A 21,629-nucleotide genomic window follows, 5' to 3' on the forward strand; every position below is an offset into this window, starting at 1 on the left:
TTGTCCAACCTCTTCTGATTGATTCTAGGGACAGCTCCTTCTGATTGATTCTATGCCAATATCAGAAGGGTATATAAAAAGGCAGAAGGGGATTGAGGCGATAGAAGTATGTAATGCACTAAGGCAAATTGAAGAGGTAGTAATGAGGAGAAGGTGACTTCTGTGGTTTCAGAAAGAAAGGAGTCTACAGGGGAGTGGGTGAGAAGGGTTGAAAAAGGGAGAGAAGGAAAGAAAGCTTACTTTGAAGGTGGAAGGGAAGGGGCAGCTAGGTGGTACAGTGGATAGAGCACCAGCCCTGGATTCAGGAGCACCTGAGTTCAAATCCGGCCTCAGACACTTAACACTTACTAGCTGTGTGACCCTGGGCAAGTCACTTAACCCCAATTGTCTCACCAAAAAAAAAAATTAAAAAAAAAAAAGAAGGTGGAAGGGGGTTCCAGTGATGAATGCTCCTATGGGGAAAGAGAGATGGTCAGCAAAGGGAGATGAGGACCTTTTACTACATGAGGTCTGGGGGGATTTGATGCTTGAAAAGTCTACTTGTTTTGGGAGGAGGGTAGTTTCAATCCTTGAGATCAACTGACACCTAGAGCGGTGGGAGAACATGGACACAAGGAGGAGATTTTCAGGCATATATAAGGGGGAGAAAAGAGTCAACAAGAAAAAGTATAGATTAGTGGGGTTGGAAAGAATCCTACCATGGGACAATCTTCTCTCTGACACCTGCCATAATTGGCATTTTTCTGTGAATAAGGCAGAAGAGAAAAAGGGAATTCATGCGGCAAGCTCTACAAGGCCTGAAACAAGGCAGAAACCACCTTAAGAGGAAAGCTCAGGGGGCAGCTAGGTGGCGCAGTGGATAGAGCACCGGCCCTGGATTCAGGAGTACCTGAGTTCAAATCCGGCCTCAGACACTTAACACTTACTAGCTGTGTGACCCTGGACAAGTCGCTTAACCCCAATTGCCTCACTAAAAAAAAAAAAAGAGGAAAGCTCAGAATGGATATCTTGGAAACTTTGATTGCATGAAGAATGCAGAGAAAAGAAACAATATAATTTTAGGGGTCATGCATCAGAGAATGAGAGTCTAGTGTAAACAGAAAGAGAAGATGGATAAAGAAGAGAGAAGTTCTTTTTGGAAAGGGGTACCAAAATTTTTTTTAAACTGATGAATAAAACTAAAGGGAGGAAAGGAAGTGGAAAATTTACGTTACTAAGAGAAAAAAGGAAGGGGAAGAAATATATGATCAGATAAAAGCAGGAGAGAAAATGGGAACTAATAAACAAAACCCTAAACTGAACAGAATAAAAATCATATGATTTTAAAAATTAGAAGAGAAACAAATCATATACCTCTCACAGCTATTGGTAAGGGATGTATTTTTTTAAGAATTTTATTTTTTCCAAATTACATGTAAAAGGAAATTTTAACATTGATTTTTAAAACCAAGTTCCAAATTCTCTTCCTCCTTCCCTCCCTACTCCCCCTTAAGAACTCAAGCAATTCAATATAAGTTATACATGTGTAGTCATGCCAAACATCTCCACATTGTGAAAGAAAACAGCCAAAAAAAACCACTTTAGAAAAGGGAACTGTTATAGGGGAAATGGGGTACAGGGTTTGGGTTAGGGGTAGGGGTTCTTAGGAATTACACCCTCTTGCACACGAAAGCAGTTAGAATAAGATGGTAGTTTATTTAGGGGCAAGGGAAGGGAAGGTGGTGGGGGGAAACCATGAAAGAAATCCTTGGACTTCTCATGGGGAGATAGGAATGGAACAAAGCAAGTGGCTCTGAGGTACCAATCTCCTTAAGCAGGCTGGTAGGTACTTTTATAGGGGACTGATGGGGGTGGACCATCTGCCTGTGGAAAGTTCCTTTAGTGAGGGAGGACCATCCCCCACTGGTGGTGGCTAGAGGAATTGGGTGAGGGGTGGCTACAGATCTCTCCAGCCATCTCTCTCTTCTGGACACAAAGGCCGCAGCCACACCCAAAGTTATCCCCCCAGGGGTAAGGGAGATCAGAATGAAGGGTGGAGGTCCCGAAGCTAGCTCAATCCAATCTGGTTCCACTTATTTCTCTAGGCGTATCTGTCCTCTGGTTTAATTTCTTAAGGACAAGATTCCTTGATGTGCCCCAGAGAACTTCCGGGTTACTTTGGGCCCACAACAGAACTAAAAAAAATTTATGCTTCAATCTGTAATCAGACACCATCAGTTTCTTCAATGTAGATGGTAAGAAATGGGTAGTTGTCTCCTCTCAATGTGGATATAACAGTCAGTCCTACTCCCCCTGACCTGTTTGGAGGACAAAGGTCTCAGATCCCCTCCTCCCCCTCAGGTTAGCAAGGTCACATGGTTCAAGGAACCCTGGTCTCAATAAGGTCCGCTCCAGAGTTGTGTCCATATAAGGAAGTATAAGGTCCACTCCTGAGTTATGCCCATAGAAGGAAGAGGGGTGGGAATACTGCCTTCTGATTAGCTAGTTTTTGCATGTAGATTGTAACCCCACCAGTGATGAAAAAGGAGGGTCCATTCCCATTAGGGACTAGGGTATAAAACAGAGCCTTCGAGCCCCCCTTTCTGGGCACCCACTAGCTGCATACTAGGGTGCCTCCTCATGAGAAGAAAATAAAGCCTTTGCTGAGTTCCTGAGAATTATTGAGAAGAGGATGGATGTTTCCCTCACATAGATGGATTGCATTTTTCATAAATCCTTCAGAATTGTCTTAGATCACTATATTGCTGAAAATAACTCATTCACAGCAGATCATCTTATGATATTGATGTTATTCTAAGGGCAGCTAGGTGGCACAGTGGATAAAGCACTGGCCCTGGATTCAGGAGGACCTGAATTCAAATTTGATCTCAAACACTTGACACTTAATTAGCTGTGTGACCCTAGGCAAGCCACTTAACTCTCATTGCCCCACAAAAAGAAAAAAGTAGTCTAGAGGAACCCTGGAGGCATCTGATCCAACCCAACTCTGAACAAGAATTCCACATGGCCACTCAGCCTCCAGTAATGGGGAACCTACTACCTCCTGAGAACCTATTCCACTTTTGTAGGACTCTAAGTATTGGAGAGTTTTTCCTGCTATCTCAAGCCTAAATATATCTCTTTTCACCCTCCACCCTTTGCTCCTGCCCCTGGCCCCTTAGGTCCAACGGAACTAATCCAAAAGCTCTTCCTTGTAGCAGTCTTTCAGCTATTTGAAGAAAACTGTAGCTCCCCACTAAGTCTTCTCATCTCCTGCCTCAAACCCAGTTGGTGGTGATTGGGTTTTGTTTTGGGGGTTTTTTTGCCCAACCAATGCACAGATTTAATACCTTTCATCATCTTAGGTGCCTTTCTCTGGACATTTTTTGCTTGTCAATGTCCTTCTTAAATTGATGCTCCCAGAATCACAGAATAATATCCCAGAAGTGGTCTGCTGGCACATAAGGACTATCTACCTTAATGCTACCTTAAAGCCACATCACACTGTTGACTTAGACCAAGCTGTTAGACTATTAAAACACTGGTCTTTTTCAGATGAACTGCAAGCTCCCTAATCTTGTATTTGTGAAGTGGATTTTCTGAATTCAAACATAAAACTTCACATTTACTTTATTAAATATTAACTTAGGATACTTGGCCCAATGTTTCAGCCCACTGAGGTCTTCTCAGATCCTGATTTTGTCATCCTGTGTTTAGCTATCCTTCCTACTTGTGTCATATGCATGTTTGATAAGTATGCCATCTACATCTTTAAGTCATCCATAAAAACTAGCACAAGGTGAAAGCCTTCCGAGCTGACATACTATCATCTAGCTCACATTTTCATTTTGTATAGGAAAACATTGTAAGGTGTGAACCACACCAAGGAGAAGTAAGCAAAAGCAGAACAGACGGCATGATAACCACAGTGATGGAAAGGAAAATAACATTGAAAGAAATAGGAAACTGGTGAATGCTTCTATGGGGAAAGGGAGAAGGTCAGCAAAGTGAGAGGACGACCTTTTGTTTTTAGTAAGGCAATTGGGGTTAAGTGACTTGCCCAGGGTCACACAGATAGTAAGTGTTAAGTGTCTGAGGTCAGTTTTGAACTCAGGTACTCCTGACTCCAGGGCCGGCGCTCTATCCACTGTGCCACCTAGCTGCCCCGAGATGAGGCCCTTTTACTACATAAGTTCTGGCGGAATGCGACGCTTGAAAAGTCTAGTCCTTGACAAGATTTTCTCTGCAGCCGATTTGCGCCTGCGCAGGAGAAAATCGCCCAGGATAACGCGAGGGGAGGGAGCAATTTGTCAGCTGAGGAGCGGAGCCACTAGTCTCAGAGCCACGCATGCGTTTAAGCTCCGCTCACTCTTAGCAAAGGGGGGGGCGGAGTCCAATCCCGGAAGTGAGCGGCCGTGGGCAGGTCCCCTGACTTTCCCTTTCCGGCAGGTCCCCATGGAGGCGCTGGGGAAGCTGAAGCAGTTCGATGCCTACCCAAAGACTCTGGAGGACTTCCGGGTCAAAACATGCGGCGGGGCCACAGGTAGGGAAAGGGAGCAGGGGCAGGGGTCGGGATGGGGGAGGGGTGGTGAGTGTTTTTCCCGAGCCCCTCCCCTTGCCCCTAGTCCCCGCCCTGACATCAGGCCCTGTGCTGGCTTGGGTTGGTTATGGGAGATGGGCCAAATACAGAAGGAGAGGGGCTTATTGACCTCTGACCCCTGGCCCCTGCAGTGACCATCATCAGCGGTCTCCTAATGCTGCTGCTTTTCCTGTCCGAACTGCAGTATTACCTTACGGCTGAGGTGAGTCTCTGGGGCCGCCGCTAGGGGTGCCCTGGGGGCGGGGAAGGAACGTCATCAGGGTGCGCTGTGTGTGATGGTGAAGTGAGCCCCCCAGGGGGTGCTATGGGGCGGCCGGAGGGGGATGTCCGGGGGAACAGAGTGGAGGACCACAGGGCCTGCTGTGAGGCTAAAGAGAAGAGGGGGTTCAGTGTGATGAATTGGAGCCCCCAGGGGCTCTGTGGGGCCAGAGGAGAGGGATGCCCTGGGACGAAGTGGAGCACTGGGGGGGGGTCTGTGGAGTGATGGGGAGGGGGTTCTCCTGGAGGCAGTTGAGGAGTGCAATATGTAAAAGCCCTGGAACATTCAGGAGCTGCTATGAGGGAAGGAGGAGATACCCTGGGGCAATACTGGGGAAAGAGGAGACAGAGGCGAGATTTTGTGGTATAAAGGCAGCAGGACACTGACTGGGAGGCTCTGTGTTGAGGAAGGGATGGGGGGGGTGTTAACCCCAGGGGTTGTTGGAGAGTAAGGGGCTGCTATAGGGAAGAGGAGGGCTTCGGAGGGGAAGGAGAGGGCTACTGAGGGCGGGGGGAAGACCAGTTCGGCTGAAAGCCTAGGAGAGTGAGGAGCGAGTGAGGTGTGGCAGGAAGAGGGCACTGAGCAGGTGGCTGTGCTGAGGGGGGTGTGGGAGGGGAGAAGTGATGCCAGAGCACAGGGGTGGAGTGCTGAGGGGAAGGGGGGATTTGACTGGTTGAAGGGACAGAGGAAGCATCAGGTAGGAGAGGTAGGAGCAACAATCTATGGTGGATCTCTTCGCTGAGTGTTTTTGAGAAGTGGGAGGAAATTTACAAATAGTGTTGCTTAGGACTCAGTTCTTCATGCAAGGGGGAGGAGGTTGAGTGGGAAGAGACTTAAGGAGAGGTGTGCTTGGGGGTAGAGGACGCCCCGGGGAACTTTGATGGTGGCTGCCCTAGAACTGGGCCCTCTTAGTCTGAGGCAGCCGCCCCCACCCATAGGTTCATCCTGAACTCTATGTTGACAAGTCTCGGGGAGACAAACTGAAGATCAACATTGATATTTTCTTCCCGCATATGCCCTGTGCCTGTAAGTGCTTGATGATCCCAACTTCTCCCACACTTCCAATCCTACTCCAAACCCATTGGTAAAGACAAAACATGGGAGCATTTTCTCCCCTCCAACTCTCATGCTGATGGAGATTTTGGGCTGTATTCTCTGCATGCTGAGAAAAATGTTTTGGGGGAAGGGGAAAGGAAGATAAGGATGCAGCATCAGTGCCCTGTCCATACCCCCCACCCCCTTCTTTGAAAGTAGGCCCAGCCACTGGGGACATAGGGACTAGTCCTAGATCTAAACATCCTGGTTCTAGATCTGAGTATTGACGCAATGGATGTGGCTGGGGAGCAGCAATTGGACGTGGAACACAACCTATACAAACAGCGTTTGGACAAGGATGGCCACCCCGTAACCACAGAAGCCGAGCGTCATGGTAACCAGGAGAGACAGGCCTAGTCAATCCCCAGGAATCCCTTTTCAGGCTAGGCCCTCTCTGTGGAGTGGGTGTGGAATCACAGAGTCAGATTCTGGAACTGAAGGGGTATTCATGAGACTACATGGTTTAATCCATTGTCTCTAAGCAAGTCATTTTATAGAGGAGGCAGCCAAGGCCCAGAAATTTAATGACTTGGGGCCCAAGGTCACAAAGCTAGTTAGTAATACAAGTGGAACCAGAAGCCCTAGTCTACTTTCTTCTGATGTGTTCTTTCCACCATTCCACACTACCCTTTTGCTTCTCAGCCTGGCTCTGATTTCCATGTCTTTCCCAGCCCTTATCTGTCATTGCTGAGGATGTCATTTGGTATATGACTGCCTGTTGCATCTCTGGGCTTTCAGTGGTAGAGAATATTTACTGCCCTTCCTGCTGTGTCCCTAGTTCATTAGAATCTTCCTGCCATTGATTCCTGCCCTGTCCATGTTCCTGTCCCATGCCTACTTTGTGACAGCTGAGACTATCTTGTCTGTCACCTGGGCCTGCCTCTATTCCTGGCTAATGCCTTGGGCTCTGCTTACCCTCAGAGCTGGGGAAAGAGGAGGAAAAGGTGTTTGACCCCAGCTCCTTGGATCCTGATCGATGTGAGAGCTGCTATGGTGCCGAGTCCGAGGATAGCAAGTGAGTGTCCCCCACACAGGTGAGCGTGGACCAGAGCTCTGCTGCATTTCTGTGAGCTCAGAAATGGGCCCATCTCCCTCTTTGCCCTCCACTGAGCTGGGCTCTGCCTTCCCCATCTCTCCCTTCCAGGTGCTGTAACACATGTGAAGATGTGCGTGAAGCATACCGACGGAGGGGTTGGGCCTTCAAGAACCCAGACACCATCGAGCAGTGTCGACGTGAAGGCTTCAGCCAGAAGATGCAAGAACAGAAGAATGAAGGCTGCCAGGTGTACGGCTTCCTGGAAGTCAACAAGGTCAGCACCAGGCCATGTCACAGCCAGAAAGAAAAAGTGGAGAAAGCTCTGGGATGAGGTCCGATTAAACTTCAGTATGGAAGATTTCCACTTGAGAAGACTAGGCATAGGTGCCTTCAAAAGAGGACGGTCCTGCTGCCTGACAGATATTTCCTGATCACCTACTGTGTGATCAGAAAAGACTTAATGAGATTTAGTTTTTGCCCTTAAGGATCTCACAGTCTAGGCTGTAGGATTAAGCAAGGACAACAATAAATGTAATCAAGAATAGAGTTAGAGTGTCATAGGAGGGAATGTTTAATAGAGGAGGAGATGTTTGAGGTGGGCCCTGAGGAATGATGGAGCTATGGAAGGGGAGAGATGCATTCTGGGAAAAGATGAAAGTACGAGTAATTCATGGAGACAGAAAATTGACTGATGCCTTTGGGCAGCTATGAGTACCTCATTTGGCTGGAATATAGAGTGTTTTGGGGGTTTTGGTGAGGCAATAGGGGTTAAGTGACTTCCCCAGGGGTCACACAGCTAGTACATGTTAAGTGTCTGAGGCCGGATTTGAACTCAGGTCCTCCTGAATCCAGGGCCGGTGTTCTATCCACTGCACCACCTAGCTGCCCCTGGAATATAGATTGTATAAGAGAAGAGAATATTGGGAGATGGCTGAAAAAAGTAACCTCGTACCTCACTATGAAAGTTTGAACTTGATTTGTTACATGCAATTCAATTTGACAATCATTTATTACCTAAAGATTAGTCCACTTTTACCAGAGTATAAAATATGTGGAGGAGGATCATCTGATCACATTATTCCTCTGCTCAATAACATCTTGTGGCTCACCATCACCCACTGAGTAAAGTTCATATTCCTTAGCATTCAACACCTACAGGATCTGCTGGCACTCTCTCCCTCCCTACACTCTGCACTGTGACCAAACTCTATTATTATAGGAGTGGGGGAGGGACTGGGTGTGAGTGAAACCTTGGAAGTACTGTTACCTAGAATTAGTGATTGATCACATGTGGGAAAGGGAGGAGGAGTCAAGGTGGCCCAGGTGATAGGGAAGGTGGTGACACCATTGACAGAAATGGGGAAGAGCAGTAGTTCTTAAGGAATGGAACCAGAGAATGTTTCCTGTAGGTGGCCGGCAACTTTCACTTTGCACCTGGGAAGAGTTTCCAGCAATCACATGTGCATGGTAAGTGAAAACTTTTATCAGAAAATACAGTCAGACATTTATTATAAGAGTCTCTCCCCTCACTTCCCCCCACCCCAAATCCTACTCCCCACTCCTAATCTCCCCCCCTCCCCAACAATTCCACCCCCATCCTTACCTCCACACATACTTCATATACATAAACAGCTTGGCCGCTTTGCCTCTATGATGTTTCACTATCCCTGAACTCTACGCCTCTACTTGGGGTAAAACCTTTGGAAGTGACTTAGCCTTAGGACTGTGACACCTGAAAGCACCTGGGGGTGGGGCAGGAAACAGTTTGTCAGTTAAAGTTGTTAATGCGGCCAGCCCTGCTAGTCTCTGCAGGTGTCTCTTTTCCAGGGGTCCCAGAAAATGTAAGAGGAGAGAACTTGGTTTAAGTTCCCATTGCCTAATGTCCCAAAGATTTGTCACCCAGAACTTAGACTGGAGGAGATACAGGGGTATGTCCTTGTTTAATCAGCATCTAGGAGGGAAGAGGACAGTGTTCAGAGTTAGGGTGTCTTTAGGGAAACAAAACAGTACTGGGGTGGGGGGTGCTGTTCCAAAGTCAGATTTTGCCTTATCCAGGGAATGGTATAGGACCTCTCAGTGAAGTGAGTTCCCCTATTCCCTCCCCAGCTCTGGAGATGGGGTTGTGGCCTGTTTACCTGGAATGGGAGGATGTTGGGATCTGAAAGGGGAAAGGAGCTATTTCATCTGGTACCTGCCCCTTCACCAGTCTGAGAGCCAGATTGAAGGTGTCCAGAGTCCTTTCTAAGCTGTCCACTACTACCTCTGCCCAACTCTAGGACCTGGAGTGGGGCTGGACCCAGAACTGAGCACCCAGGATCCTTAATGGCCAATATTCTCCCACATACAAAGCCATACCTGTTTCTTTGACTGTCGTTATAAAAGTCTGAGTCTCACTCTTCTCTTCTTTCCCTTTTGCCCTCCATGCTGCAGTCCATGCTGTGGAGAGTAAGTGGCCAAACTCTTAACCCTTCTCACTCCCCATCAGGGTGAGAGCATGCTCACCTTAAGCATGTCCTGCAGTCAGAAGTTGGGGATTGGAGAGTGTCAGCGCCTTTTCTTGGCTCCATCTTGAGATGGCGCCAGGTCTTTAGCAGTTGAAAAGAGTGTGGATGATTGAGGCAAGGATCTTGGCAACATGAGTGACTGGGGCTGGAAGAATTATGAAAGGCCCTAGACCTGGCAGGAGAGCAAGGGAATGGATTAGAGGATGTCATCAGGCCCCTGGTAACCCTTTGATCCCCTAATCCGTCATTGGATCTGATAATGAAAGATCCAACGCTATGAACTTGTGTTTCCACAAAGGATGTTGTTAGAATGTGAAAGACTTTTCTCAGTAACTTGACTTTCCACTCTGGAAGGGCACCCTCACCCTGGCTAAAGTGACCCTAGGAAATAGGCTCTAACATTCCCATTCTCAGAGAGGTAGGGTGCAAAGAAGAGGCCTTCCCTCTTCTCCAACCCCACTGTGTTCCCCAGGTCAGTCACCTTTCCTGGGAGCTCCAGGAGCTGCGTAGTGAGACTGGAAGGGGTTCGGGAAATCATGGATTAGGGAATGAAGTGGCTACCAGAAAGGATGGGAAGGCTGGAGGAGAGAGGATACCAACCTCTATCTTAACTATGCCCACTTACTTGTTCTCCTTTCTCTTCTAGTTCATGACCTGCAGAGCTTTGGACTAGACAATGTAGGTACCAGACTTAGGTGGTAAGCATCTCAGCAGAGGCTGACCAGGGCTGTTAGGGACCTTAAGGATTGACTCCCCTGGGAAGGGGGAAGAAGAATCCCCATCCCCCACCCCCATCCTTGTTGCTGATCCTAGTGAATCTTAGATCCCAGAGTTCACTGGAATAAATGCAACCAATCAGCTTTTACCAGCCTTCCCCAGCAGCTCTGGTGGATCATGTCAGGGTGGGGTAGAGGGGAGGCTGGCTACTGTGTATGATGTGTTTGAGACCCTATAACTCCCTCTGTGGTGTCATTGGTCTCTGACTTGGGTACCATCCCCTTTGCATGACTAGAACATTGTGTTGGTATCTCCAGATCAACATGACTCACTACATCCGACGGCTGTCTTTTGGGGAAGATTATCCAGGAATTGTGAACCCACTGGATGATACCAACATCACTGCCCCTCAAGGTACTGAGGAGGAATAGGCTGGGGGGAAGGGCATTCTAGATCTTCTCGTTCGAGGGCGGTTGTGGGGGCAAAGATGTTTATGTGCATACAGCCACCAGGCTGCCCTACCTTCTTCTCACAGCCTCCATGATGTTTCAGTACTTTGTGAAGGTAGTACCCACCATCTACATGAAAGTGAATGGAGAGGTAAGTCCGCAGTCCCCTAGCTCTACAACCTGACTCCTTCCCGACCCTGTCCTGGGCTCCATCTACCCATTAGCATCTTTTGGACCATTAGACTATGAGTTCTTGGAGAGCAGGGACTGGGGTTTTTTTCCCCTTTATTTGTATCCTTAGCACTTAGCACAGTAGGCTCTTAATAAATGCTGGTTGACTGACTGACTGACCACTGAATTGAATTAGCCATACCTTTGCCATCTCTACTCCTTATCACTGCTCCTCTCCTCCCCCTCCACTCTCAAGGTGTTGAGGACAAATCAGTTCTCTGTGACAAGGCATGAGAAAGTCGCCAATGGGCTGATTGGGGACCAGGGGCTTCCTGGAGTCTTTGTGCTGTATGAGCTCTCACCCATGATGGTCAAACTGACAGAGAAGCACAGGTGAGGAAGGGGGAGGGCAGGGGAGGGGACATAGGCTAAGGCCTCTCTCCAAGCCCCTCTAGCAACCCACACTGGTTACTCCCCCATCTAGGTCCTTCACCCATTTCCTTACTGGTGTCTGTGCCATCATTGGAGGCATGTTCACAGGTGAGTGGCCTTCTAGAGTGGAATAGCTCCTCCCAGCTTAGACTTTTTGTTTTGTTTTGTTTTGGGGTTTTTTTTTGCGGGCCAATAAGGGTTAAGTGACTTGCCCAGGGTCACACAGCTAGTAAGTGTCAAGTGTCTGAGGTCAAATTTGAACTCCGGTCCTCCTGAATCTAGGACCATTGTTTTATCCTCTGTGCCACCTAGCTGCCCCCGCAGCTTAGACTTTGAGATATCTGTCCCTAGACCTGGGAGGGGAGAAGTAGAGGAGGGAGAGTTGGAATTTGGCCCTTGAGCCTTCACAGTTGTGGGAGGGGCAAGGACAGTTTGCACTGGACTGCTACCTAGTGATGGACTTGACCTTTTTCCCAGTTGCTGGACTCATTGACTCCCTGATCTACCACTCTGCCCGAGCCATCCAGAAGAAAATCGAATTGGGGAAGACAACATAGTCACCGGAGCTGCATGCTCCCAGGCCTGTCTTACAGTGTCTGACTTCCTAGTTGTGGCCCGGGCCCTACCCCCCCATGAATGCTGTCCTCAAATTATAAGACATGCTCTGCCCTCCTGACCCCGCCCCTCCCCCTTCCAAGATTTGGTAAAATTGTGTGTTGTGATGGTATTGAGGTCTAAGTGTGTCTCCTCCCCCCATCCCCATAGTCCCTTTGCCTCAACTCTCATGCTGCTCCTGTGTCTCAAAGGAAGATCACTCCTGATTTTTCCTCTTACATTCCCACTTAACCCCGCTCTTCCCTATATTGGAATCACCTGCCAAGGGTCAGAGCAATGTGAGCCCCTTCCAAGAGATGCTGGTCTCCCAAATTTCACTTTTCCCTGGTTCTACCCAGCTCCTTCCAGAAGCTGAGGGAAGAATTCAGCTTGGAAGAGTAGCTGAGACCAGCTACTGGTATGGGGCATTAGTGAGGAGTGGGATCCTTTCATTCTTATTCACAACCTGGTTTAGGGGGGAGTAAAAGGGATACCCCTTTCCCCAGGAAGCATCTGCCCTAACTCTTCCCTTGGGTTATCCATGGGATGGGAAGCACAAGGAAAAAGGAAGCAGCCACAGGAAGTAAAAAAACTCCAGGCTTCTGACCTGGAGTTCATACCCCGTTCCCGTCTTGTAGTCTGCCTCAGACTGTGCTGGAAACTGAGGAGAAAGGAGAGTGAAGGGAAAATCTGCAGATGGCCATGGCTTCTCTTGGGGGAGAAGTCCCTAATGCCAGTTGAGTTCCACCTGTGCCTTAGTCACAGTGCAGACATTGTCACCTCAACTTAGCCCTTCGCTGACTTCTCTAGGATTTTCATTCACCTGCATATAGCCCACATCCAAGCAGAGCTGGGCAGTCAAACTTTCCCCGAGAGAAGCATGAAACAGACGAAAGACATTGCAAAGGCTGCTGTTGTGTTTACACAGGAGAGGTGAAGCTCTCTATTTCCAGCACAGAGTGAATGAGGAACAAGGGGACTGATGCGCATAAGCAGGAAGGGAGAACTTTCTAGACCTTCCTAAGTCTACAGTCTCCTTAAAAATAAAGACAGATCTTCAACTTGGTTTGGTTGAAAATTAATTTCCCAAGCATCAGGCACCAAATTGTATTTCAAACTGAAATAGAATTAATTTTTAAAAATTTCTTTATTGTCTTGTGAATTATTTTTCCCCTCTACTTCTCTTCCTGTTGTGTAGCTAAAAAGAATTGCCTGTAGAAGTAGACCATCCCCCTGGTTTCTTTAATTGCCCTTGGGAGTGAGGGTGGATACTGGTAGGTGAGAGGTCAGACATGTCTCTTCCCATCCCACATTTCAGGGATTTCATGAGTGTGGGTGGCCTGGAGCATCCCTCCCCATTTCCCCCATCGGCCTAAATCCCTTCTGGGCCCAAGATTAAAGGGATTAGTTCCCAGAGTATCTATCCTCACAGAGTTAGGTAGCTAATATCCACTTTAGCTATGACCCACCTCTCTCACTGTAGGAGAATCAAATCTCCATAAGCTAAATCCCACATAGACCTCTTCTTCCCCTCAGATCAGGAGCAATGGTGGAGGCGTCATTTCCCTGTGGGGACCGTTGAGGGGGTTTCTCTCCCAGTTCCCTCACATTAAATCTAGTGTCTTCTTTCCTCTTGCTGCCCACTATTTCTTCCAAATCCTCCAGTGCAATATCCCAAAAGGGACTGAAGGAACCAGAATGGGAAGCTGATTCTGAGACAAGGATTCAGGAGTTGGCTATCCCTGCCACTCCCCTGGTGTCTACAGGGCTTTGGTTAACTAAAGGAAAATGAGACAAAATAGAATCTGAAGAACAGAAACACCTGATTCAGAGGGCCTGGAATCCTAGTCTGCCGAAAGTCTGGGCTTGACAGAGCTTCACAAAGGTTCCTGCCTCAGCCCTCCCTTGGCATCCCCACTAGGACTTTTTGGAGGGGGCTTCAGAGCATCCTCTTGGTTCTCCAAGATCTTCTCTGTAAAGCTGAGCCCACAAATGCCTCATTTGGTGACTAATTGTAATTAAAGCTATTTGCGGAAACACTCATTTTCTTTTTTTTTCTTCTTAATAGTATTTTTTTTCCAGTTACATATAAGGATAGTTTTCAACTTTCGTTTTTATAAGATTTTGAGTTCCAAATTTTTATCCTTCTCTCCCTTCCCGCCCCCCAAGAAAACAAGCAATCTGATTTAGGTTTTATATGTACAATCACATTAAACATATTTCCACATTAGTTATTTTGTGAAAGAACCAGAACAAGAAACCTCAAGAAAGAAAAAAAAATCAAAAGAAAAAGTAAAAATAGTATGGTTCAATCTGCATTCAGATTTCCACAGTTGGTTTTCTGGATGACACTCATTTTCTATGCAAGTTGGCAGTATAAAAATTACTTAAAGTGCTCTCTACAATCCACGAGATTTAACTGATAAGTTTTATTCTAAAACTGTTGAATTTCATCCTTGTGAGGACTCAGCCAGCATGTTTTACTTGAGTTTAAAAAATAAGCTTTGAAGGATGCGGCTGGGCATCAGTGGAGGGGACGGAAAATGAGCTCGCTAATCTGACCAGGAATGGTGTAGAAGACTAGGAGGAGGAAGATGGTGAGAAGGGCCAGCAGCAGCAGCAGCACCAGGATATGCCAATATCGGCGCCAAATGAAGAAGACAAAGGTTTTCAGAGGATTCACAAACCAGTTGAAGGAGGTTTTAGGACGGCTGAGGAGAGGATGGTGGTGTCAGTCAAGGCCTTGGTCCACTCCCAGACTGCCACCCAGTCTCTGTCTTCCTTCCAGGGTTTCCATTAGATTGCAGAACCCAAATGTTTCCCAGCCTAACCATACTCACTTGGGTTTCTCCAGGGCCTCAGGCTCCTTCCTCCCCTTTCCCACAGGGCGTTTCTCAGCTTCCTCCACAGTCAGCAGCTCGAACTCAGCCTCCACCTTCCCCTAGGTGGCACAGGGTAGGAAGAGGATGAACAGCCTTCTGGGATGGAGATGGTGAGCTCTTGGCAGGAACCCCTTCCCCACAATCCTCTACCCTATCCCCTGCCACACACACACACACACACACACACACACACACACACACACACACACACACAAACCGTCAGGATGTAGACATTTCCACTGGAGTTTGTGAACTCCACATCCTCGGGCTTGGCCTTCCTCCTCTTCTTCTTCCTCTTCTTCCCACTGCTCTCAGCCTCATGCTTCTCACGTTCCAGGTCCTCAGGCTCACGTAGCTTCACAAACGGCCACCATCCACGCATGCGTCTTGAGCGGAAGAGATTGCAGCGGGGGCTGGCCCTGTCATGAGCCTGGCGAATGGTGCAGAGGTTTGACTCTCGTGCACCCCGCACCATGTTTGGCAGTTGTAGCTCCAGGGACCCTGGGGATGACCACAAAGCTGAGGTCAATCAGGACTCAGAGGTGACCTGGCCAGTAAATCAGCTCAAAAGATGGTAGGGTCAAGGTAGCTAAATGGCACAGTGGATATAGCACTGGCCCTAGATTCAGGAGGACCTGAGTTCAAATCCGACCTCAGACACTTGACCCTTACTAGCTGTGTGATCCTGGGCAAGTCACTTAACCCTCATCGCCCCGAAAGAAAAAAAAAAGTTGGTAAGATCAAGGTCAAAGCTAACTGGTTGTTGTTAAGTCATGTCTAGCTCTTTGTGACCCTATGGACCATACCATCAGTGGGGTTTTCTTGGTAATAAAGCTGATTGGGCGTGAGGTCAGAGCCAAGGCAAGAAGAATCAGGGGTCACAGGATCAAGGGTTGGGGTTGTGAGGTTTAGGGGAGACAAAGGATCGAAAGTCAAGGCCGATACCCAGAAAGTCGTTGGCAGAGATGCGGTCATAATCCCACACTTGCAGGACCAACACTGCGGGCTGACGGAACTCGGCCTCCTCCAGTGCAAAGGGGCTGGGCTTTCTTTTGACGCTCACCTCCTGCTCCGTGGGCAGGTAGTCGAAGTGGAACACGAATCGCCAATTAAAGTTCCCCTCCCCCGTCAGTGAGTTGAAGTGGACATCTGTCTCCTGCTTGTCGGATTCCAAGCCCTTCACCCAGCTAGGAGGATGGGGAAGGGCATAAAGAGATAATATTTGCAGAGGCCCCAGTCAGCTCCTCAGGCTCAGGGACATCCAAGCACTGTCTGACCTGCATGACTCCCCCAGCCCACCCTGGCCCTGGGCTCTGGCTTCCCCCACCCCTAGCCTGCATTGCCTTGGGACCCCTACCTCTTCACATAGATGTCACTGGACATTTCCCCAGTGAGGGGATTCACATCATCCAGGACCACGTCCTCAGTATTCCAGATGATAACTCGGAGCTCATAGCTGGGGAGACATGGGAGAATTGAAGGAAGCATCCTTTCAATGGGATTAATAGGTCAACCTTAATCCCACAGAAATGTCATCATTGGTGCTCTGCCCTCCATCCCTTCCACCTCATGTCTCCTATTCAACAGACCCCTCCCAAAACCCTCTGCACTCTGTCTCCAGTTGAATCTAGTCTAGCTCCGGGTTTCTTAAACTTTTTCCACTCCCCAGAGAAATTTTTAAGCAACCCTGGGTATATAGGTATTTAAAATAAGTATACATAACCTTTTACTGTTGCTAAATTTTTCGTGACCCCCATATTCACTTATGTGACCCCATATGGGGTCACGACCCACAGTTTAAGAAGCTTTGGTCTAGTTGAGCTAGGCCTAAGGACTGCTGGGCACCTGGGCATACTGTATGGGGAACTGATAGAAGGCCACGTTGGTCAAAATTTGACCTGGTCTTGTCCCCAGCTTCCTCCACCTTATTTACTCTCCCCAATAAAAATGAGATCTTGGGGCTTAGTGCAACTATCTAGGATTCCACCTGGCCAGGAAGCATTATCATAGTTACAGATCAATAGCTACATCATCTCTCCTTCAATCTGTTTCTCCATCTATCTCTCTGACTAGGAACTTCGTAAGGTCAACTGTCCCATCTTCTCTAAATTTTGTATTCCATCTAGTGCCAAGGTAGGTGATGAGTTTGTTACTTTCTTTTTTTTTTTTTTTTTAGTGAGGCAATTGGGGTTAAGTGACTTGCCCAGGGTCACACAGCTAGTAAGTGTGTGTTAAGTGTCTGAGGCCGGATTTGAACTCAGGTCCTCCTGACTCCAGGGCCGGTGCTCTATCCACTGCGCCACCTAGCTGCCCCATTTCTTTTCCTCCCTATGTGTGTGTGTCTATTTCTCTCTTCTTTCTATTAGATATTTATGTCAGATGGGATTGTAGGATCACAGAGCTAGATAGAACTTTGCTTAGAGTCCACCAAGTCCAACCCCTTCATTTTCCAGATGCAAATATTGAGGTACAGAGAGGCTAAATGCCTTTGTCTGGGCATATTTTGTCTACAGGTACAGTGGGTCGGGGATTTGAAAGCAGACTCAAATCTAACTCCAAAACCTTGGGAGAGGTGGGGAGATCAGACATTAGGGATGTGGGGCCAAATTGTAGGGCAGAATTGGGGGAAGAGGGGCAGCTAGGTGGCGCAGTGGATAAAGCACCGGCTCTGGAGACAGGAGGACCTGAGTTCAAATTTGGCCTCAGACACTTAACACTAGCTGTGTGACCCTGGGCAAGTCACATAACCCCAACTGCCTCACCAAAAAAAAAAAAAAAAAGAATTGGGGGAAGGGCCAGGAAGAGGAACCCTCAAAACCTCATTCATCATTGTGCGTGTTGTGGAGACAGGTGCTAAGGTTCTTTCCTTTACCTGATTGGTTGTCGTGGCTTGATGTCCACAGGGGCTGGGGCAGGCACGTCATTGGGAAAAATGTCAACCCACATATGCAAGAAACCCTAGGGAGGGGTCAGAAGTGAGGGTTGAGTTCCCTCACCTCTTCCCCCACTGAGCTGGTCCCTGTGGCATGGGAAGAAGAGGAGAATCATACATGTGCCAAGCAGCATGAGAAGGGGAAGGGTCTCACCTGCAGCAGACCAGGACTGCTGGGGTGGTACAGGGGCCGGGTCTCCACATGTTCAGGCACCAGTGAGCAGCCAATTTGGGGCATCTCCCTCCATCGCAGCAGCACAGACAGGGCTTGCTCCTCTTCACAGGCTTTGGTACTGGCCTCTTGGCCCCTGCCACCTGGTTCAGGAGGCAATAGGAATAAAACAGAGCCCACAGGTGGGCTTCTGCCACCTCCCTCTCCAGTCCAGGTGTATGTATTATGTTACCTGCAGAGGTGGCCCCCAGGGGTACCTGGAAGAGTTTGCTGCCCACTTTGACTTCCCCAGGGCGGTACTCAGGGGCAGGGAGACCACTGCGCTGACACAGACTGCTCAGCACCTGAGAAGGTTTGACGGCATCCCGCCATGCATTGTAGCCTTCCCTGCAGACACAAGACACAGACATGGAATGCAGATGTGTACTTGAACCTGGGAAAATGGAGTGTAGACATGTGACCCTGACAAGGACCTTAATATGCCCACATGCCTAACTGATAGAGACATGCAACATGGACATGACCGAGGCACGGTGTAGACCCAGTGGCATTAAGACAAAGGCAAAGAGCAGCATCACTCAGAAAGGGATGTGGAAAGTGGCACTCACAGGGCTGTTGGGACACAGACAGAGCAGCCCAACTTGGGATACTTAACACAAGACTGAAAGGTCAGAGATGCAAGTGTGTCCCCTGCCCTGTCCACTGGCCCCGATGGGACCATTCAGCACCCTCCCACACACACCCCTGAACTTACGTGTCATACTGGGAAGCTAGCCCACAATTAGCTCGGTGGTGGCTGTAAAACCGATTCTCCAGATCAATCCGGGTCTCTCCAATGAGGTCATCAGAACCCACAAGGTCGTGGTCAAATACAGCCACCGTGAGCTCAGTCTCAGCAGGGAGGGAGATATTTAGCTCCAGGACCCTGGGAAGGTGGGGAGGAGATGGGACGCCTGAGATAGACTGAGTATCCTGACAGCTCTGGGGCTTCAGCCTACTAGGATGTTCCCTTCCCAGCAGAGAACTAGCTGCATGTACACGTTCCCAACTGAGCCCAGCCCTATCAAACCCTCACTCACTCTCCAAAGATGGGGTTCAGCTGCTTGGGGATATAGCGTTCCTTGGTGTCTTTGCGCTCCCGGCCTGCACTCACCACCACATATGGGTCTGCTTTGCCATTGGGGTCTGCAGGGGCCAGGTTGGTGGCCTAAAGGATTGTGGGGAGAGGATAAGGGACCAGGAACAACAGGTCTCATCAAATCAGAAGTCAGAGACAGAGGATCAGGAGCAGAAACATAGGTTGGAGGTCAGGCATTAATGGAGGAGAGGTGAAGGAACAGCAGGGGCTACTATAGAAAGCTCACCTTTACAACATACACACGAACAAGCAGCTTTATGGGACGGTTCTGGGGTATCCCATGTGAAATTCGGGGCTCAGAGAGTGACTTCGACTCAGGGTAGATGAGGAAGGAGCCCTGAGTAGAATCAAGAATCCTATTACTGGGGGCAGCTAGGTGGCACAGTGGGTAAAGCACCGGCCCTGGATTCAGGAGGACCTGAGTTCAAATCCGACCTCAGACACTTGACACTAGCTGTGTGACTCTGGGCAAGTCACTTAACCCCCATTGACCCGCAAAAAAAAAAAAAAAATCCTATTACTGGGGGCAGCTAGGTGGTGCAGTGGAAAGAGCACTGGTCTTGGATTCAGGAGGATCTGAGTTCAAAGCTGACCTTAGACACTTAACACTAGCTGTGTGACCCTGGACAAGTCACTTAACCCCAATTGCCTCACCAAAAAAAAAAAAAAAAAAGAATCCTATCACTAACACTTGTACAAATTGGTCCCTCCCTGCCTTTCTCTTCGCCTTCCCCCCACACACTCTGGCACCTTGAACTTGCCCGTGGGATATCCAGGCCTGTCCTCATCTCCATCCCCATCACGACCTCCACGGCCTCGGTACAGGGGAAACACGTGCAGCCAGTCCTCAAATTGGCCAAATTCATCCTCCAGTGGAGAGCTGTAGATCTGTGGCATTCCAATCAGCCCAAAGAACACAGTACCAAGCCCAGAGCCTCTCCCGGTCCATCCAAGAGACCTCCATAGACTAGGACCTCACAGAGTCTAGTTTAGATACCCCGGCCCTGCCCCAAACCCAATCCCTCCACAACCCCCAGCACCTTCAGAGTGGCAATTGTTTTTTTCTGGGATACTGGGACCTCAGCTTTAACCTTGGCCCCATCCTGAGTCTCCGTGTCCCCAGAAAAAGGGTTCAGCACATCTGAGAAAGGTAGAAATAGTCCGGTCAGAGACGTCAAGGTTAGGAGGCGATTAATGAGAGATGTACAAGTGTCCCTCACCTGAATATTCATTATCTTCATTGTCATCCTCATCCATGGTCATCTGCAATCACGGGAGGAGATGAGCGACCCCTCTCATATACCCTGGTTACCCTCTGGCTCTCATCATAGTCCCCTCCCTGTCTTAGTCCATGTCCCACCTGTTCCTCAAGCTCCTGCAGGGAAGCATAGTATTTAGACCACCAATCCAGCTCATCGAGCTCAGGCACATCTTCTTGCAGCTGTTGCCCTTTCTCCAGGAGGCTGCCTCGAGGCAGCTTCTTAAGGGGCCTCTGGGGGAGAAAGGAGAGTGAGTTCTTTCTACCCAATCTCCCCACTTTGGCACTGATCCTTTTCTCTTCACCACCACCCCCTCCCCAACAGGGTTCCTTCTTACAGTGGGCAACTCTTGAGAAGTCCCAGCTCCAAGCGGCTGCCATGTTGAAGGGGAATCCAGATATTTCTGTCCTGGGGGAGGGGGAAAGGAGAGAAGGAAGATAACCAGGTCTTTGGTCAGCTTCCCACGAGAAGGTGTTCTTCTCAGTGGTAAGGTGACTCTTATGTTGCCTAAGGGGTGAAGAGTGAAGATGGGCTCTATAATCTTCCATCTCCTGGCTCCAGACAGGCTGGATCAGAAGTTAGAGATGGGTTAATTTAGTACAAAGATCCACACTGACTGTCAAGCTCACAGCTAAAAAAAAAAAGTGCTGGACTTGGAGGCAGGAGGCCTATGTTTAAATCCAAATTCAGAGCAATACCACTACCAGGGCTATACCCCAAGGAGACGAAAGAAAAAGGGAAAGACCTACAAACATGTTTATAGCAGATCTTTTTGTGGTAGCAAAGAATTGGAAACTGAAGCGATGCCCATCAAATGGGAAATGGATGAGTAATTTATGGTATATGAAAGTGATTGAATACTATTGTTTCAAGAAATGTTGAAGGGGATTTTTAGGGGAAAAGCTGAAAAGGAGCCACTAGGTGGCACAGTGGCCCTGGAGTCAGGAGGACCTGAGTTCACATTTAGCCTCAGACTTACTAGATGCATGACCCAGGGCAAGTCACTTAACCCTCATAGCCTCCAAAAAAAAAAAAGAAAATCCTGGGAAGACTTATATAAACTATTACAGACTAAAATGAACAGAATCAGGAGAACAATTTACAAGTAACAGTAAAATTGTAAAGATAATCAACTTTGAAAGATTTTGTAACTCTGATCAAGATAATGATTAACAACAGTTCCAAAGGACTATGATGAAATATGCTAACCACCTCCAGATAGAGAACTGATGGACTTGGAAGGCAGATTGAAGCATGTTTTCCCCTTTTTCTTTCTTTTCTTTTTTCTTCCTTCCTTCCTTTCTTTCTCTCTGGAAATGCAGGAATGCATTTTGTGTGACCGTACATATTTGTAATCGTTCTGGTTTTCTTGCCATTGAGTAGAGGAGAGGGGAGGAGAAGGGAAAAAAT

At 48.3% G+C, this 21,629-nt stretch overlaps 2 protein-coding genes across 3 annotated transcripts in view; one reads left to right on the forward strand and one right to left on the reverse strand.

The window, feature by feature from the left end:
* Window positions 1-4,369: 4,369 nt before the first annotated feature.
* On the forward strand, window positions 4,370-12,978 carry ERGIC3 (ERGIC and golgi 3). Of its 2 annotated transcripts, XM_043985606.1 has the most exons (14): window positions 4,370-4,522; window positions 4,711-4,781; window positions 5,777-5,864; window positions 6,148-6,267; window positions 6,855-6,948; window positions 7,078-7,243; window positions 8,379-8,436; window positions 9,400-9,414; window positions 10,120-10,151; window positions 10,508-10,604; window positions 10,726-10,790; window positions 11,067-11,203; window positions 11,295-11,350; window positions 11,720-12,978. In XM_043985606.1, the coding sequence occupies exons 1-14, from the start codon at window positions 4,435-4,437 to the stop codon at window positions 11,797-11,799; spliced, it is 1,167 nt and encodes a 388-aa protein (XP_043841541.1). In that variant the 5' UTR covers window positions 4,370-4,434; the 3' UTR covers window positions 11,800-12,978. The 2 variants fall into 2 exon arrangements, with proteins under 2 accessions (XP_043841541.1, XP_043841542.1); XM_043985607.1 differs by lacking the exon at window positions 9,400-9,414.
* A 1,382-nt stretch (window positions 12,979-14,360) lies between these two features.
* The window catches only part of LOC122738890 (fer-1-like protein 4), a 38,090-nt gene continuing 30,821 nt past the window's right edge, over window positions 14,361-21,629 (reverse strand). The window contains 16 exon segments of the mRNA XM_043980775.1: window positions 14,361-14,547; window positions 14,677-14,777; window positions 14,936-15,219; window positions 15,664-15,905; window positions 16,076-16,174; window positions 17,591-17,676; window positions 17,805-17,965; window positions 18,055-18,209; window positions 18,577-18,747; window positions 18,902-19,029; window positions 19,187-19,297; window positions 19,711-19,848; window positions 20,001-20,101; window positions 20,181-20,223; window positions 20,321-20,452; window positions 20,557-20,627. Of these exon segments, the coding sequence (XP_043836710.1) occupies window positions 14,361-14,547; window positions 14,677-14,777; window positions 14,936-15,219; window positions 15,664-15,905; window positions 16,076-16,174; window positions 17,591-17,676; window positions 17,805-17,965; window positions 18,055-18,209; window positions 18,577-18,747; window positions 18,902-19,029; window positions 19,187-19,297; window positions 19,711-19,848; window positions 20,001-20,101; window positions 20,181-20,223; window positions 20,321-20,452; window positions 20,557-20,627 (2,210 nt within the window).

Source organism: Dromiciops gliroides, chromosome 2, assembly GCF_019393635.1.
Source record: "Dromiciops gliroides isolate mDroGli1 chromosome 2, mDroGli1.pri, whole genome shotgun sequence".
In the NCBI taxonomy this organism is placed as follows: domain Eukaryota; kingdom Metazoa; phylum Chordata; class Mammalia; order Microbiotheria; family Microbiotheriidae; genus Dromiciops; species Dromiciops gliroides.

What these genes read in the sequence shown, in the direction of transcription:
- ERGIC3 (XM_043985606.1), top strand. Translation starts at nt 4,435, where the DNA reads ATGGAGGCGCTGGGGAAGCTGAAGCAGTTCGATGCCTACCCAAAGACT. An exon ending in CACAGAAGCCGAGCGTCATG is followed by an intron (nt 6,268 to 6,854) that starts GTAACCAGGAGA and finishes GCTTACCCTCAG; the next exon opens with AGCTGGGGAAAGAGGAGGAA. An exon ending in GCCGAGTCCGAGGATAGCAA is followed by an intron (nt 6,949 to 7,077) that starts GTGAGTGTCCCC and finishes TCTCCCTTCCAG; the next exon opens with GTGCTGTAACACATGTGAAG.